This window comes from Lepus europaeus, chromosome 4 (assembly GCF_033115175.1).
Source record: "Lepus europaeus isolate LE1 chromosome 4, mLepTim1.pri, whole genome shotgun sequence".
Classification (NCBI taxonomy): Eukaryota; Metazoa; Chordata; class Mammalia; order Lagomorpha; family Leporidae; genus Lepus; species Lepus europaeus.
The window spans coordinates 138518504-138534933 of NC_084830.1; the positions used below are offsets into that span (position 1 = coordinate 138518504).

At 56.2% G+C, this 16430-nt stretch overlaps 2 protein-coding genes across 23 annotated transcripts in view; both read right to left on the reverse strand.

The window, feature by feature from the left end:
- Positions 1-16430, reverse strand: part of LOC133757960 (protocadherin gamma-C5) — a 180839-nt gene that overhangs the window by 18852 nt on the left and 145557 nt on the right. Inside the window, exon 1 of one of the 22 annotated variants that reach the window (XM_062188953.1) lies at positions 12824-15427. The exons of 20 other annotated variants lie outside the window; for them this stretch is intronic. In XM_062188953.1, coding sequence (XP_062044937.1) covers positions 12824-15256 — 2433 coding nt within the window. In that variant the 5' untranslated portion in view covers positions 15257-15427. Of the gene's footprint in view, positions 1-1414; positions 3908-12823; positions 15428-16430 lie in introns of those variants that run through there. One more of the 22 variants, XM_062188973.1, reaches the window with a different exon arrangement.
- Positions 4185-7797, reverse strand: PCDHGC4 (protocadherin gamma subfamily C, 4). The gene has a single exon (XM_062189744.1). The coding sequence runs from the start codon at positions 7697-7699 to the stop codon at positions 5081-5083; it is 2619 nt and encodes an 872-aa protein (XP_062045728.1). The 5' UTR covers positions 7700-7797; the 3' UTR covers positions 4185-5080.

A 16430-nucleotide genomic window follows, 5' to 3' on the forward strand; every position in this document is an offset into this window, starting at 1 on the left:
TGACTTGCTGCAAGACAGGGAGCCGGGCGGAACTCAACCGACACCAGGAAGGCGGGTCCTAGGGTGCTCAGTGAGGACTGCTCAGGGAAGGGAGCCCAGAATTTTCGCCCCAAGGAACATCCAAAAGACAAAGAGCCCCACCCCCAGCCCAGCTGAGGAAAATCTTCTCCCCGACCTCCAGCTTCACAAGGCCCAAAATTCAAAGCACCTGCTCCGGACTCCGATGGCCCTGGTTCGACTCCTACCACCGCTCACCCTGAACTAGAGCAAGTTATTTGATCTCTGGGAAATTCAGTTCCACTTAGGCTAAGAGGATGCAGGTCCCTCTCCAACAGCGGGGGTGGGACGAGCAAATGAGGTCTGGTACACTAAGGCTACTTCAATCAGCCGGTACAATGCCCGCAGCCAGGCGCTTCAGAACAGAATCCCGGTTCGGTAGGGGCCCAGAGAGGCTGGAAGAAAGCTTCGAGGGTTGTGGAAAGGTGCGCCTGTTACCCCTTCCCCACAAACGAGGGCACCTGGCATCTAGCACAGCTGTGGCTTTCCATCAGCCACAGAAGCAAGGACCTGCCAGAGCCTCAAACACTGTGGTCACCCCCAAAGCCCTGACCCTGGATTGCTGGGTACACTGTGGTCACGACCGAGTCCAGAGCCCGTTTGCTTCAGTCCCCCGCTAACCTGCGGGAGGAAGGGCCCCACCTACTCACTCGCTCCTGGCCGTGCGGCGCCCCAGCCTGCCCAAGGCTTCCGGGCTGAAAAGGTCTCCGGCTTCAGCACTGAGTTCCTGGCCCTGAGTCCCGCGCCCAGGACGCCCCAGTCGCCCCAGCGCTCCAGGCGTCACAGCAGTTTCAGGCCCGCCCGGGTCGCGCGAGATAAGAAGTTTAAGCCTCGGCCTACCCCTGGGGGCAGTCGCGACCTGGGGCCCTCACGTCTGACGCCGGCCACGGCAAAAGCCTGGGTGCGTGAAGGCCTGGGTGCGAGGGGCATGCGCGCACAGGTGCTGGCCGGCGAGCCTTGCGTCTTGGCTCCCGTGGCGTGGTCTGCGCACGCGCCTGGGCCGGCCCACAGGTGCGGCTGGCTGAGGTTGAGGGCATCACCGAAGTCACAGGTGGCGGAAATAGGACGTGAAAAAGCCTCCGCGTGGGAGACTGACTCCACCCCAGACCCCAGCCCCGCGACTGTGGCCATAAAATTCACCAGCAGCTCAGCGGACCCTCAGCCTTCCAGTCCCACCTCCCATCGCTCACAGTCCCCACCGCCTCCCGGTGCTTGGAGCCCCACCCGGGCCTCGGCCATGCCTCTGGCTCCGCGCACTACTAAGTCTAAATAGTCCCGAAAATCTGGTCCTCCTGGGGGCCTGCAGCTGCTTCAACGCTGCCCGCAGGGGTCGCCCCCGGCGGCGCCGAGCCCTCACCTGGCTCAGCTCCCGCAACGTGTTAGCACGGGACCGGAAGGCCTCCGGCTCCAGCGCCAGCGCTGAGGGCGGCTGCACGCTGAGCGGCCTCAGGAAAGTGAAGTCACTGCCATCAGAGGCCGGGGAGAAGCACGTGCGGTAGCAGTGGCTCTGTGAGTCCGTGGGCCGCAGCGTCACCTCCATGTACTTGAGCGTGCCGTCGGAGCTGACCTGCAGGTTGGGACTAGACTGCTTATAGAATTCCCCCGAGGGGGAGTCCTGGCGCCGGCAGCACCGGCCCCCGCCCCCATCCCCGTCGGCCTGCCCCCGCAGGCACTTGGCGGACAGGAAGGTGAAGGTGGCTAAGGATAAGAGGCTGGTGGCCGCGAGGGCCACGATGAGGTAGAGGGTAAGGTCTGAGCGCTCGGGAGGGTGGGTAAGGAAGTCGCTGGATTTAGGCATTTCCTCCGGGTCCTCGTCCACCAGGAGCAGCAGCACGGTGGCGGTGGAGGAGAGGGCGGGGTCGCCATTGTCCCGCACCAGCACCACCACCTGCTGCGTGTTAGCGTCCTCCTCCAGTAGGGCTCGGGCTGTGCGCACCTCGCCCGTGTGCGCGGACACGAGGAACAGCCCTGGGGCTGTGGACTGCGGCAACATCGAGTAGGACAGCCACGCATTGTGGCCCGCATCCGCATCCACGGCTGTCACCTTGGTGACCAAGGAGCCCGGTGGGGCAGATCGAGGGAGGCGCTGCGGGGCGGAGAGCTCCCGGCCGGGCCGTGGGTGCAGCACAGCCGGGGCATTATCATTCTGGTCTAGGACAAACACATGCAGCGATGTGTTGGCGGAGAGTGGGGGAGAGCCTGAGTCTCGAACCCCAACCACGATCTGTAGCATCTGCAGCAATTCATAGTCAAAGGTTCTCTGGGCAAAGACCCGTCCATCCTCCGGGTTGACATACACAAAGGAGGATGCTGGGGCTCCCTGAATCTGACCCCCTACAATTGAGTAGGTGAGGCGGGCGTTATCCCCAGTGTCTGGATCGGAGGCTGCCACGGTGCAGAGGAGGGAGCCTGGGGGCCGGTTTTCTGGGATATAAGCAGTATAGAGCTGCTGGCTGAAGTGGGGCGCATTGTCGTTGACATCTGAAATGTTGAGCCTGATGGTGAGATGCGTGTGCAGAGGCGGTGAGCCGGCATCGCTGGCCAGCAGCTCGATGCTGTAGTGGGCTGTGGCCTCCCGGTCCAAGGGCTTGCTAGTTAGCAGGGAGTAGTGGTTTTCAGAAGGCTTAATCTGAAATGGCAGGTCCGGAGGGATACCGAGGCTCACTTCACCGTTTCTGCCCGAGTCTCGGTCCCGCACGTTAAACAACCCCACCACCGTGCCCACTGGGGTGCTCTCCGGGACAGGGTTGACCAAAGAGGCCAGCAGCACCTCTGGGGCATTGTCATTGGCATCCCCCACATCCACCTGAATCACACAGTGGCCTTCCATGGCCGGCTGTCCCTGGTCACGGGCTCTTGCATGGATTTCAAAGAAACTCGACTCCTCAAAGTCTACGGGACCCAACACGTGGATCGCTCCACTGTTAGGGTCCAGGCCAAAGAGATTCCGCACTGCCTCCGATGTATGGTCTCCGAAAGCATAGTCCAGCTGGCCATTGGAGCCCTCGTCTGGGTCGGTGGCATTGAGACGGAGCAGCAGCGTACCCACAGGGGCATTCTCTGGGAGTGCCACACGGACGACTGAGGACTGGAAGGCTGGAGCGTTATCATTGATGTCCAGCACGATGACAGAGATGAGGCTGGTCCCTGAGCGGGCCGGGGTGCCCCCATCCACGGCAGTGAGCACCAGCTGATGTCTCCCCTGGGCTTCCCGATCCAGCTGCTGCTCTAGCACCAGCTCTGGGAACAGCTTCCCATCTTTGAGGGTCTTTACATTCAGGGAGAAGTGGCTGCTGGGGCTGAGGGTGTAAAAGCTCACGGTATTGGTGCCCACGTCCGGATCCTGGGCACTATCCAGTGGGAACCGTGCCCCAGGTGCAGCCGACTCTGAGATGCGCATCTCTCGCTCGGGGGTGGCAAAGCTCGGAGAGTTGTCATTGAGATCCAGGATCTCCACCTCGACCCGGATCAGCTCCAGGGGGTGTTCAGTCACCACCTGCACTGGCAGCAGGCAGCTAGTGCTGGCTCCACACAGGCTCTCCCGGTCAATCTTCTGATTCACAGCCAGAGCGCCACTCACCAAGCTCAGGGAGAAATAGCGCCCGTTCTCTTCCGAGCCCAGCCGCAGGCGGCGGCTCAACAGATCTGTCACCTTTAAGCCCAGATCCTGAGCAACATTCCCCACCAGCGTCCCAGGCTCGGACTCCTCCACCGACGCGTACCGAAGCTGCCCAGACACCCAGCCCCAGGGGCACAAGGACAACACGCACAGCACTTGCCATCTCCCAGCGAGCTGCGGGGCTGTCTTGGGCCCCATGACCCAGAAGTCCCTTCCTGCAGAGCAACTCTGTGCTGTCCTGTCTCCAGGGCAGACCCAGGCCTTAGAATGCAGCCGCTGAAATCTCTTATGGCTCCTTCCAGCCCCTTAAAAACTGCTCTGAGCTCTGCCTGCCTGCAGCAGTTCTTCTTAGTCACCGAATGGCGGGGGTGGGCGGTGGGGGGGAGGGGAGTTAAATCCGAGTGGAGCTGGGGAGCTGGAGGAGGAGAGGCGGGCAGGAAGAGCAGATCCCCCACCTCACTTCTCAGTCTGATTGGCCAAAAAGTCTGTCTGCTCTCAACCAATTATGAAGTCTCCTCAGTCCCGGAAAGCTTGGGAACAGCCGCTGCCAACGTGTGTCACACAAGCCTCCCACAGCCCCACTCCCTTCGTGCGGCAGGTTCATTCGGCCCCCTTGGCAGCGAAGTTTGACAGCTCAGATGGCACTCAACAGGGGAGGCAAAGTGGTACATGGTCCTCAGGGCTCTGTCCCAGCAACTTCCCGCAGGACTTCAAAGGTTTCCCGAACCAACGGCATTTTTTCCTCTGGGGAGAGGCAGAGCCCAAGTGTTCCCCTCCATCCCCTGCCCCGCTCAGCGCTGCTAAGGTGAGAGTGGTTGGTTGTCTCTTTGAATTCCTCAACTGTACACCAGTTTTCTGACACTGATTTCACTGGCAGCTTTGTCCCCCAAGCAGACAGTGCCCCCTGCTTCCAGTCTCCTGCATCTAGTTCAAGTCCCAGCAGGGACCTGATTGGGCTTCCTAAAGACCTGGCCCAAAAGATCCCAGCTACCACTTTGATCTGTGCCTCTTTATTCCCTTGGCTCTGCCTGCCCACCCCCACTTTTTTTTTCTCACTCTTCTATGGGTCAAATAGAGTTCCCATCATAGTGGGCTAGGGAGTACTAGATAATGTGGGGCAAAGGTTTTTAGCTCCCCTCAATCCATTGTGAAATGGTGACCTGCAGTTAAGATCCCCTGGGAACTGGACCCTGCCCCTATTCCAGAAGAGTCCAGAACACCGCTCTGGATATAGGGGCTTGCCTTGTGCACCCCACCTTTGTGTACTTCAGCCTCCCAGGATCTCAGATTCTGTGCACATGTTCCCAGAGCCTGCCTCTTGACCACCAACCAATCACTTCCATTTCTTACTCTCAGAGGTAGGCGTAGCCCATCCCCGACGGCGGGTCTGTGACAGCTCCCTGGTTAACTCACAAAAGATGTCTGAAGCACAGCATCTACCACATGGTTAGCACTCACAATGGCAGGGACATCCCTGTGGGCTATTTCAGGGAGGCCAAGGCTCTCAGCGGCACGACTGACCCAGACACAGGCCTGGATCCCAACACCCCTCAAGCATCGACTGAGCCTGCAAGATCTCACCTCCAGCCCATAGAGAAGATCAGAGGGCGGGCAGCTGGGGCGAACAGGCTCCCCGGCCACAGGCGCACTGGGTGACTTCACCATCATGAAGCTATCGCTCCGAGTGGGTGCAGAAGCCAGGGGTGTGCAGCCGTGAGAGTGGCCTCCCACATCAACAAACTTGATAGGATCATCTGACCCTAGCTGGATTCGGAGGATCCCATTGGAAGGAGGAAGCCCCTCCCTCCTCCGGGATCTGCTGAGACAGGCACAGGTGCCAGCAGGAAAGCAGGTCACTCCACAGGCAGCCCCACGCAAACACTTAGAGAGGAGAGCCACGAAGGAGCCAAAGGAGACAAAGCAAATTGCCACTAGGGAGACAGCCAAGTAGAGGGTCAGCCGGGATTCTCCTTCCCTGGGCGCCGAAGACTCTCGAAGATCAGGGACGACTGGGTGAGTGTCTTCTTCTAAGGACACCAGGAGAGTCACAGAGGTAGAAAGCGGCGGGCTGCCGCTGTCCTTCACCACGATGACCAGCTTCTGTGGTGGGAGATCAGCCGGAATGGGGACTGCCGTCCGCACCTCCCCAGCGTAGCGGGAGACTGCAAACAGGCTGGGGTCGGGGGCCTCCAGGAGCTGATAGGAAACCCAAGCATTGTAGCCCGAGTCCAAGTCCACAGCGGTCACCTTCGTGACGAGGTGGCCGGCACCCACTGATGGAGGCAGTGCTTGGGGACATAAGGAGCCAGGCCGGGCCCGAGGGCGCAGCACAGCTGGGGCGTTGTCATTGAGGTCCAGCACAAATAGGCGCACCGTCACAGTGCTGCTGAGGGGTGGGGTGCCCCGGTCCCGGGCCTGCACCTCAAACTGCAGTGTCTGGGTTTGCTCATAGTCAAAGGACCGGGTGGCATGGACGGCTCCTGTCTGGGGGTTCAGAGAAATGAAGGAGGAAGCTGACACGTCGCGATTTCTGGGCTCCAGGAGAGAGTAGGAGATGAGCGCATTCAAGCCAGAGTCCGGGTCAGAGGCTGCAAGGGAGCAAAGCAGGTCCCCGGGGCGATTGTTCTCGGGGACAAACACCTCCTGTGACCTCTGGAAGAAAGAAGGCGGATTATCATTCACGTCTGAAATATTCAGGAAGACAGTCCTGTGGGCACTCAGAGGAGGGCTCCCGGCGTCAGAGGCCGTGACCATGATGTCATAGCTGGATTTGGCCTCTCGGTCCAAGGGCCCTGCCGTCACCAGGGAGAACTGGTTCCTGAAGGCAGACTTGAGGGCAAAAGGCAGGTGGTCAGGGATACGGAGGCTGACGTCCCCGTTGGACCCTGAGTCAGGGTCCTGCACGCTGATGAGTGCCACCACGGTGCCAGGCTCGGCGCTCTCGGGGAGAGTCCCAAGCTCCGAGGTCACCGTGATGTGGGGGGCGTTGTCATTGACGTCCAGGAGATCCACCCGGAGGCTGCAGTGCTGCTCCATGGCTGGGGAGCCCCCATCGCGGGCGCGCACATCAAATTCGTAGTAATTCTCGCTCTCGAAGTCCAGGGGCCCCTGCAGGGTAAGCTTTCCGGTAGTGGGGTGCAGGCTGAAGAGGTTTCTCACGCGATCAGGGGTGTGGCCACTGAAGGAGAAGGTGACGTTCCCGCTGGGACCCAGGTCCGGGTCGGAGGCATTGAGCTGGATGAGCACCATGCCCGCGGGCGCGCTCTCCGGCACGCTGATCCTGTAGCTGGATTGTTGGAAAGCCGGGGCGTTGTCGTTGACGTCCAGCACCGACACCCGGAGCTCCGCAGTGCCGGATCTCGGGGGATTCCCTCCGTCCACAGCCGTCAGCACCAGGCGGTAGTCCGACTGCTTCTCGCGATCCAGCGGCTTCTCCAGCAGCAGCTCCGGGACCAGGCTGCCGTCGCTCCGCTTCTTGACATCCAGCGCGAAGTGCTCGTTGGAGCTCAGCCTGTAGCTGCTGATGGAATTGCTCCCCACATCTGCATCCTGAGCCTTCTCCAAGGGGAAACGCTGTCCTGGAGGGGCGGCCTCCCCGATTTCCAAGTCCAGCTGCTGCCGCGGGAAGCGGGGGGCGTGATCGTTCACATCGACGATCTCCACCTCGGCTCGGTACATTTCCAGAGGCCCTTCGGTGACGAACTCCAGGGGCACGATGCAGCTGGCACTGAGCCCGCACAGTGCCTCTCGATCGATTGGATTCTTGATGAGCAGGGCTCCACTGTCCAAATCCACACGGAAGTGTCTTTGGTTCACCTGTCCGGCGACCTGCAGCCTGCGCGCCGACAGACTCTCTGTATCCAGCAGGAAATCTTGGGCGACATTCCCTACAAAAGTCCCTTCCTGTGACTCCTCTGGGACCGGGTAGCGGATCTGCCCACAAACGTAACCCAGGTGGCAGAAGAGGAACAAAAGGGTAGCCCCCCGCCAGATTGCCAGCCGGCTTCTCACCTTGCAGAACATCGCTGCCGCCCGCTAATTCTCCGCCTGGTCCTGCGAAGCGGAAGAAGCCGACCCGCCCCAAACGGCCACAGCAGCTGGAGACACCTATCCCCTTTGCCCGCGCCAGCTCTGGCGCCGCTCCGCCGGCGCGGCAAGGGTTACGCGCCGTTTTTTGCTGGTGGCGGGGTAGATTTGTCTGCCTTTCACCATCCGATTGGCAGACGGCGGCTCCTGGGCTCAGCCAATAGGCTGAGCAGAGAACATCCCAATAGCAGCAGGGTTAATGCGTCGCAGCATTGAGGGGGAAAAAAAGCCCACCAAAAAAAAAAATAAATAAATAAAATAAAACAAAAAAAACAACAAAAAACGGTTTCCAAAAATTATAAAATAAACCCCACTCTCTTTTCGCCTCCTTCCCGAACAACAGCATTTCTTGCCGCGATTCCTACCTCTGCAGGGAGGCAGACAACAGATATGCATTTTTTTCCCCTCTAACACACCAACTCACCCCGCCCCTTTTCGGCTGGGAAAACGGCTCTAGCCTGAGCCTTAGCAACCTGCAGCCCAGACAGGGAGTAGCCATTTGAGACTGGTCACTTTGTCCAAGCCAGTGTTGTCATCAGCCAATACTGTAAATGAGTAGCTTCTCAGCCTGGGGGTATTAGGGCAACAGCTAATTGGCAGCGCTGCCATATACTGAAAAGTCTGCCCCTCTGCAGATTATTCAGAAATGTGTCCATCACTCTGCAGAGAAGGCTTACACCGAACGTAGCCAATTAAATTTATGCAGTGCCTGTTTTTATTGTAACAGGAGGCACGGGGGAAACCAAACCTCTGTTATTCAGACATTTGCTAGTGATACACTAAATTGCCATTCATTGATTTCAAGGACGGTATGAAAGCAGGGTGGAAGCCAAGAGAGGAAGATGTTCCAACACAGTAAAGAATCCCTGTGTCTGGGAGGTGCTAAGGACTAGATCTCATTACCTGGCAGCATGCTAACGATCACAGACTTAACAGCCTCCTTGAGCGACTGGATCAGCTACCAGTGGCACTGTGCCTACAAATCTCCTTTATTTGACACCACAGCATTCTTGATATGTTGTTAATTACCAACAGAGACGTTTCAAAAGAGCAAGCTTTTTACTTAGCCCCAGGAGGCCTTTTGTAGATGGAGACTTGATCTCAACCCACCCCCACCCTCATCCAGACCTCCCAGTAGCCTGGCTACTGCCTTGCACAAGCACAGACGCACAATACATTCTACTGTATGTACCTGCAGGCTGTAACCTGAGTGACAAACATGCCAGAGCACACAGAGAAAGATCCAAGATGATCCGATCTGGACAGGGGGATTTTTTCTTTTTCTTTCTTTCTTTTTTTTTTTTTTTTTTTTGTCTAAACTCAGCCAAGTCCTTTCCTGGGCTTATTGCTGGCTGCCAAAGCTAGCAGCAAAAACCGCTGTTCTTATCCTCTCCCATTTTTTCCCCCCAAAACCGTGATCTTCAGGAATATCCTGTTGACTACGGCGAGCTCAGCTACCAAAATTTCAGTCTCAAAGGGAGGGAATCTGACTGTTTGTATTGTACTAAAAAATCTAAACTTCTTTCCATGGGAATGAGGGAGGCACAGTATCCAAGCCAAACCTCCAGAGGTGTTTGTGGCAGAGTTCATTTTCTTGGCAAATGGCACCATCATCCACCAGCTGTCAGAATTCCCTGGGGGTGGGGTGGAGAGATCATCGTGGATTCATTCCTGTCATTCACTTCCTATAGCAGGTCAATCAACAAATCCTGATGATTTTATTGTCATCATCTCCCTTCCTCAGCACCACCACTGTGCTGGCGCAACCATTTATCAATCTGCTCATCAAATAAAGCAATCCCCTTCTCTCTGATCTCTTTGTCTCCAGTCCCAATGTCTCCAAATCCATTTTACTTATGGCTGCCAGAATAACCTCTTTGAAACACAGCCTTGAAGACATCATATATGTCAATTCAACATTCTGCAATGACCATCATCCATACAGAATAAAACTAAAGTTCGCTGGCATGGCCTAAAGGTGACTCGGTGTGTAATTCCCACCTTCTTGCTCCATCCATCTCCTGCACACTGCTTTACACACACACTCCAAGATTTAGCAGTAACAAAATGCCATTAGCCCTCTGCACAGTATTTTATGTAGTGGCTCCTTCCGGCCCTCGTACCCTTTTTACTATTTGACAAGCTCCTGCTCCATCTTAAGTGCCTAGCTCAAGCATCGCCACCTCTGGGAAGTCTCCCTGATTTCCCCAGCTGAAGGAGCATTTCTTCCCCTTTGCTCCTACTGCTGCTTATACTATGCAGATCTCCATTACCTTTGCTCTGTCTCCCGTGGCCATGCTCTTGCTCATGTACCATAAAGGCAGAACAGTTGTCTTGTCATAGTTTACAGTGTCTGCTACATAGGGGTGCTAATGAGTGGGGAATGTTGATATTACCTTTATTAGCCTAACAAATATTTATTCAACACTTGCTATGTACAGGTGCTTCATATGCATTCCTTTTGACTCTCACAACAACTTTGCCAAGCAGATGCTATCTTCATTTTGTAGATGAGGAAACTGGAGTTCAGAGAGGCTAAGTAATGTGCTGAAAAGTTAACCCAGTAGGATGAGCAGCACTACTCTTGCATTTTGAAGTTCACGCCAAACCAAGCAGGCACACAGCCTGTTTCGCTAGAATCGAAGCCCAATAATGCCTTGATCGTGCACATCCCTGACTCGATCTTTGTGTGCCAGGTTTGTGCTTCTCTGATCTCTAGACTTCTTGACAACTTTATCAAGGTGCAATTCACATACCATACAATTCACCGGTTTCAACTGTACCATTCAATGTTTTTAAGTATGTTCCTCTTTACTAAATTGGTGCAATCTTCACCAGAATCTCATTTTAGAATTTTTTTTGGTCACTCAAAAGAAACCCAATACATTCTAGCCAGCTCCAGATTTTTAAAGAAATGCCCAGGTACCAGTGGTTTAGGAAGGTGTTCTCTTTAGATAGCCGAAATACTGTCTTATCTCTTCCCTACAGTGTAGAGCTATTCCGTGTAATGATTCCAGCTTGGGAAATGACATTACAGCACTTTTTCAAGAAAATTGGGCCTGGCCCAATAAAGCTGACTCCTGGTTCTGTGAACATCAGAATAACACTCGGCCTAATTAATATGCTGAATGACGGACCTGCAGAATCTAGGGCAATGATTTTCAAACCTGTCTGCAAGTTAGGATCACCAAAGGATCGTCAAGAAACACTGACGTCTCTGTGCCACCATGAGAGATCGTGTTTTCACTAGTCTGGCGTGCCGGGGACCTCCGAGTTGGTACACGGACCCTAGGTGACTCTAACATGCAATCAGCTTGGAGGACGCTGTCCTCGACAAGAACCTCAGTTCTTTTCCAGGCTCTCCGGAAGAGCAGCAATGCTTGCCTCTGGCTGTCACCCTTCCTTCACCTTTCCAAGTTATTGACTTGATCATCTTTAGTTGCTCTCACATTTGCTCATTTCCAAGGTGTGTTTAAGATTTTGGGTGGGGTGGAAAACTAACACAAATAACCATAGAAGCTGCTGGCTGCAACACTGGCATCCCATACGCTGCTCCACTTCCAATCCAGCTCTCTGCTGATGCGCCTGGGAAAGCAGCAGAAGATGACCCAAGTGCCTGGGCCCCTCCCACCCATGTGGGAGGCCCAGAAGAAGCTTCTGGCTCCTGGCTTCAGCCTGGCCCAGCCCTGGCTGTTGCCACCATTTGGGGAGTGAACTGGTGGATGGAGGACCTTTCTCTCTCTCCTTCCCCAGCCTCTCTCTGTAACTCTGCCTTTCAAATAAATAAAATGATTCTTAAAAATCTAACCACAGCAATGACTAATAATTTACACAGCAATGACTAATAATTTGCAAGTCATAATATGCCATGCCAGGCCCTGTGCTAAGCACTTTCTATGAAGTATATCATCACGTAACCCTGAGAAGCCCTTGCTCTTCCCTATTTGCTATCAAAAAGACTGAGAAAGGGGATCTAGCAACTTGACCCAGGACTGCTACTTGCTACTCATTTGTCTGACTGCCAAATCCGAGAGCTGACAGCAGTCATGCCTGAGTGTCAGCATCACAATGGTAAGCATGTGTAAGCTTCTCTCCAAGGCAGAGGCCTGTGGTCACCCGCATATGAATGATTACTTCACCTTTCCCAGGATATACACTCGTCTACCTTTCCCACTGCGTGTACACCTAAGAAAAGTAGTACCGGAAGGATAGGGAATAACGCTGGAGGTGCATTAAAAAGGACCTTCATGTCGTACTTGATGTTCATTTGGGTTGTCTAGATTTAGTTTTTGAATCAATTACTTTTGTAATTAAATGTGGCTCTTTTGGACTGTGGGGAATTACAGTTGGTTGTAATTTTCCTTTATACCTTTCCGTATTTTCTGAATTTTCTATAGTGAACATGCATCATGTATGTATATATATATATGACTATATAGTTATAGTCATATATGTATGACTATATATGTATGACATCAAAATATCTGGTAAGTAACATGTGCATGATTTCTGGTAGTGTCCTTGAAATAAACTTAAAGGACGCCTAGAATTTCACTCATAGAAAATTATCTGGGAATGAGGCACGGGATCTGTGCAGGCAAGGGAAAAGTATTGGAAAGTCATTATTTTTAACACAGATGTAGCAATCATTTGGAAGATGGGAATGGGGTAGTTTTTATATTCCTAGCAGCTGCTAATGTTATCCAGCAAGAGTATGCAGCAACTTGCTCCCAAATGCAAATTATATCACAGAAGCTCTAAACGCTGAGCGCCTGGGTCACAGCAAAGCCACCCCTCAGCAAGACTGGTTAGTTGTGATGGCAATGAGCGCTGAGGGTGTGAATCGGGTCCGCAGACCGAGTGAAATAACCCCATCTTGAAATGGAGCCACAAGCCACCCTCCAGCCAGCCATCCTCCTCCCAAAGTTTCCTCTAGCAAAGACCAGTGGAAAGTGTGGCTGCACCATCAGAAAAACGTCTTCATCCTGAAACTACTGCTCCATACCTTCCAGAACGTGGTGCAGCATTGAGAGGCTTCGGGGATGACCTGCTACCCCTTACCTGTCCGGGAGGGGCGCTCTCTGCACCCAGCACCTGCCTATAGAACGCGGGATCACAGCTCCGCAGCGTGTTCTGGCGGCTGGCCAGGGGGCTGGCCGCCCCGGGTTTCTTCAGCAGCGGGTCGCTGCGGCGCGAGTCCGTGGTCAGGTACATCTGATGGTAAAGGTGCGGCGGCATGAGGCCGCCCCGCACGGCGTCTGCGTGCAGGGAGGGCCCCGGCGTTCGGTACAGGGAGCTCACCGGGGCTCGGTACAGGTCCCTGGACTGCTTCCACTTGTAAACTTTGAATATGATCACTCCCAACACCACGGCTGCGAACCCCACTGAGACCAGGATGAGGGAGAGGAGCAGATAAAACGTGAGGTTTTTATTTTGCTCCCGGGGGGCAGAGCCCAAGGGGAATTCTGCCCGGGCTTCGGGAGCCTCCTCGGTTAGGGACACAGTCAGGGTGGCGGTGGCGGACAGCGACGGCTCCCCGTTGTCTCTGATCAGGACAGTGAGGGTCTGCCTGGGGGAGTCTGTGTCCTGCACTGCGCGGGCGGTGCTGACCTGACCCGTGTGGAGCCCCACGGCAAAGAGGCTCTGGTTGGAGGCACCCAGAAGGCTGTAGGAGAGCCAGGCATTGTGGCCTGCATCTGCGTCCCAGCCCACGACCCGCGAGACCACGTGGCCGGAGGCCGCGGCCCGGGGCAGCGTCTCCACAGAGCTCTGGCCGGGCCGGGGGTACAGGATCTGGGGCGCGTTGTCATTGCGGTCCGTGACGAATACGCGCACGCTGATGTTTGTGGCCAGGACCGGGGTGCCCCCGTCGCTGACGTGAGCTGTTAACTCGAACTCCCGCCGGTCCTCGTAGTCCAGGGGCACCAAGGACGACAAGACGCCGCTGTCGCGATGGATCGCGAAGTAGCGGCCGGCCAGCCCCGCGTCCGCGCCCTGCTGCTCCAGGAGGAGGAACGAGAGGCGCGCGTTCTGAGGGGCATCGGGGTCCCAGACGCTCAGGTTGAGGATCGGAACCCCCGGGAGGTTGTTTTCCTCGACGTAAATGTCGTAGGCAGATTGGGACGCCTGCGGGGGGTTGTCGTTGATGTCCGACACCTGGACCCGCACGGTGGTCACGGCCGACAGCGGGGGCGTGCCTGCGTCTCGGGCCGTGACGCTGAGGTTGTACTCTGACACCGCCTCGCGATCCAGGCCCGCGCTGGTCTTCAGGGTGAAGTAGTTCTTGAGGGACGAAGTCAGGCTGAAGGGGAGGCCCGGGGGAAGCTCGCACGTCACCAGCCCGTTCTCGCCGGCGTCCAGGTCAGTGACGCTGAGCAGGGCGACGACAGTCCCCACGGGGGCGTCCTCGGGGACTGGGCTGTACACCGACGTGACCGCGACCTCCGGGGCATTGTCGTTCACGTCCACCACCTCCACCAACACTTTGCAGTGTGCGCCCTCGGGATTGGCGCCTTTGTCTTTGGCCTGGACGTAGATCTCGTGCAGTTTCGTGTCCTCGAAGTCCAGGCGGCCCTTGATCGTCAGCACCCCCGTGACTGGGTCTAGGGCGAAGAGCTCCCGGACGCCGGCGCGGTTGTGGCTGCCGAAGGAGTAGACGATTTCGCCGTTGGGGCCTTCATCCAGATCCGTCGCGAGGACCTGTACCACGCGAGCGCCGGGGGGTGCATCCTCCAGGACGCGCGCCCGGTACAAGGACTGGTTGAAGGCAGGCGCGTTGTCATTCGCGTCCAGCACAGTGACGCGAATGGGGAGGCTGGCGGAGCGGGCCGGGGTCCCTCCATCCAGCGCCGTCAGCACCAACTGCACACTTGGCTCCCGCTCCCGGTCCAGGGCGCGCTCCAGGACCAGCTCCGCATACTTGGTGCTGTCCTCCCGCGTCTGCACGCGAAGCGCAAAGTACTCGTTCCGGCTCAGCTCGTAGGTTTGGAGAGAGTTGCTGCCCACATCGGGATCGTGCGCGCTCTCGAGCGGAAAGCGCGTCCCCGGCGCCATGGCCTCGCTAATCTCCAATTTCATTTCCCCGGTTGGGAACGCGGGGTTGTTGTCGTTGATGTCCTGGATCACCACCTCGGCGCTGAATAGCTCCAGCGGATTCTCCACCACCAACTCCAGAGTTACGGTGCAGGAAGGCAGCGTCCCGCACAGCTCCTCCCGGTCCAGGCGGTCGTTCACCAGCATCTCCCCGGTCTCCCGGTTCACCTCAAAGAACCTTCGGCTGGCTCCGGACACCACCCGGAGCCTGCGGGCGGACAGGCTGCCCAGAGCCAAATCGAGGTCCGCGACCACGTTCCCCACGGAGAAGCCCTTCTCTCTTTCCTCCAGGATCTCATAGTGAATTACGGTGGAAGCCTTGTTCAAGGCGCCGAGCAGAAGCAAAACTCCCACCACTCTCCCGGTGCTTACCAGTCCGCCCCTCCAGGCCTCTGGGACCATCGCACTGGAGAGCAGTTCCTCCCCGCGGGATCCAGGGTGCCCCGGAGGTTTCGCGGAGAAACTTTCAGCGGCTTAGCGCTTGGGCGCTGGGCGCCGAGTCGGACATGGCTTTCTGGGTGCCGCTGATTTGCTCGCCGGCTGTTCAGTCTCTGCCTCATCCCGGGGCGCCGAAAGGGGACGGGCCGGGGCCAGCTCTCCAGCGTCTTCATTGGCCGACAGCGGCACACAGAGTCCCAGCCAATAACTGCACGAAGAATGCGCTAGCGCCGGGCTCTGGGAGCCGGGCGCGCGCTAGCGCGGGGAACTTCTCTTCCCGCTGGCGGCCTTCCGGAGCCCGCGGGCTAGGCGCCTTGCCCGGGCCCGCAGCGGAAGCCCACCTGACCCTGGAAGGCAGTGTACGAGGCGACGGAGCTGGCAGAGCTGCAAGTCCCCAAGCCAACTCAAGGCCTATTACGGACTTTCATGGCTTTCTTTGCCCAAACCATATGGAAAACGACATAATGTTTTCTGGAAAAATAACAACAAATCCGGTTGGCTTGGAGGGTGGACGAGTGGCCAGACTCTATTTATGAGGACGGAGTAATATCTCGGTGGAGCTAATAATTTTATCTTTACCTAAGGAGATTCTAGAATTTTCTGTCCCTTCCCCGGTAGAGCAGATCAATAGGTGCCACTATGTTTGGTTTAAGTCCCTTATGAAATTTAAAATAAAGCTCAGATTTTAATTTTTTTTTAAAAACTGGATGTCATCATTTAGCTCACTTTCCTAAGAACCAGGGAGCCAAGTGAAATTTCCTGACCCTGTGTTTCCCAGGGCACACAATCTCTCTTTCTGTTTTTCTAAAGACTTATTTATTTATATTTATTTTGAGAGGCAGAGTTACAGGGAGAGAGAAGGAGAGATAGGGAGAGAGGTCTTCCATCCCTGGTTCACTCCCCAAGTGGCTGCAACAGCCAGAGCTGGGCTGATCCAAAGTTAGGAGCCAGTAGCTTCTTCTGGGTCTCCAGGTGGCTGCAGGGGCCCAAGGACTTCGGCCATCCCCTGCTGCTTTCCCAGGCACATTAGCAGGGAGCTGGATCAGAAGTGGAGCAGCTGGGACTTGAACTGGAGCCCATATGGGATGCCCACGCTGCGGGTGGCAGCTTAACTCAGTATGTCACAGCCCAGGCCCAG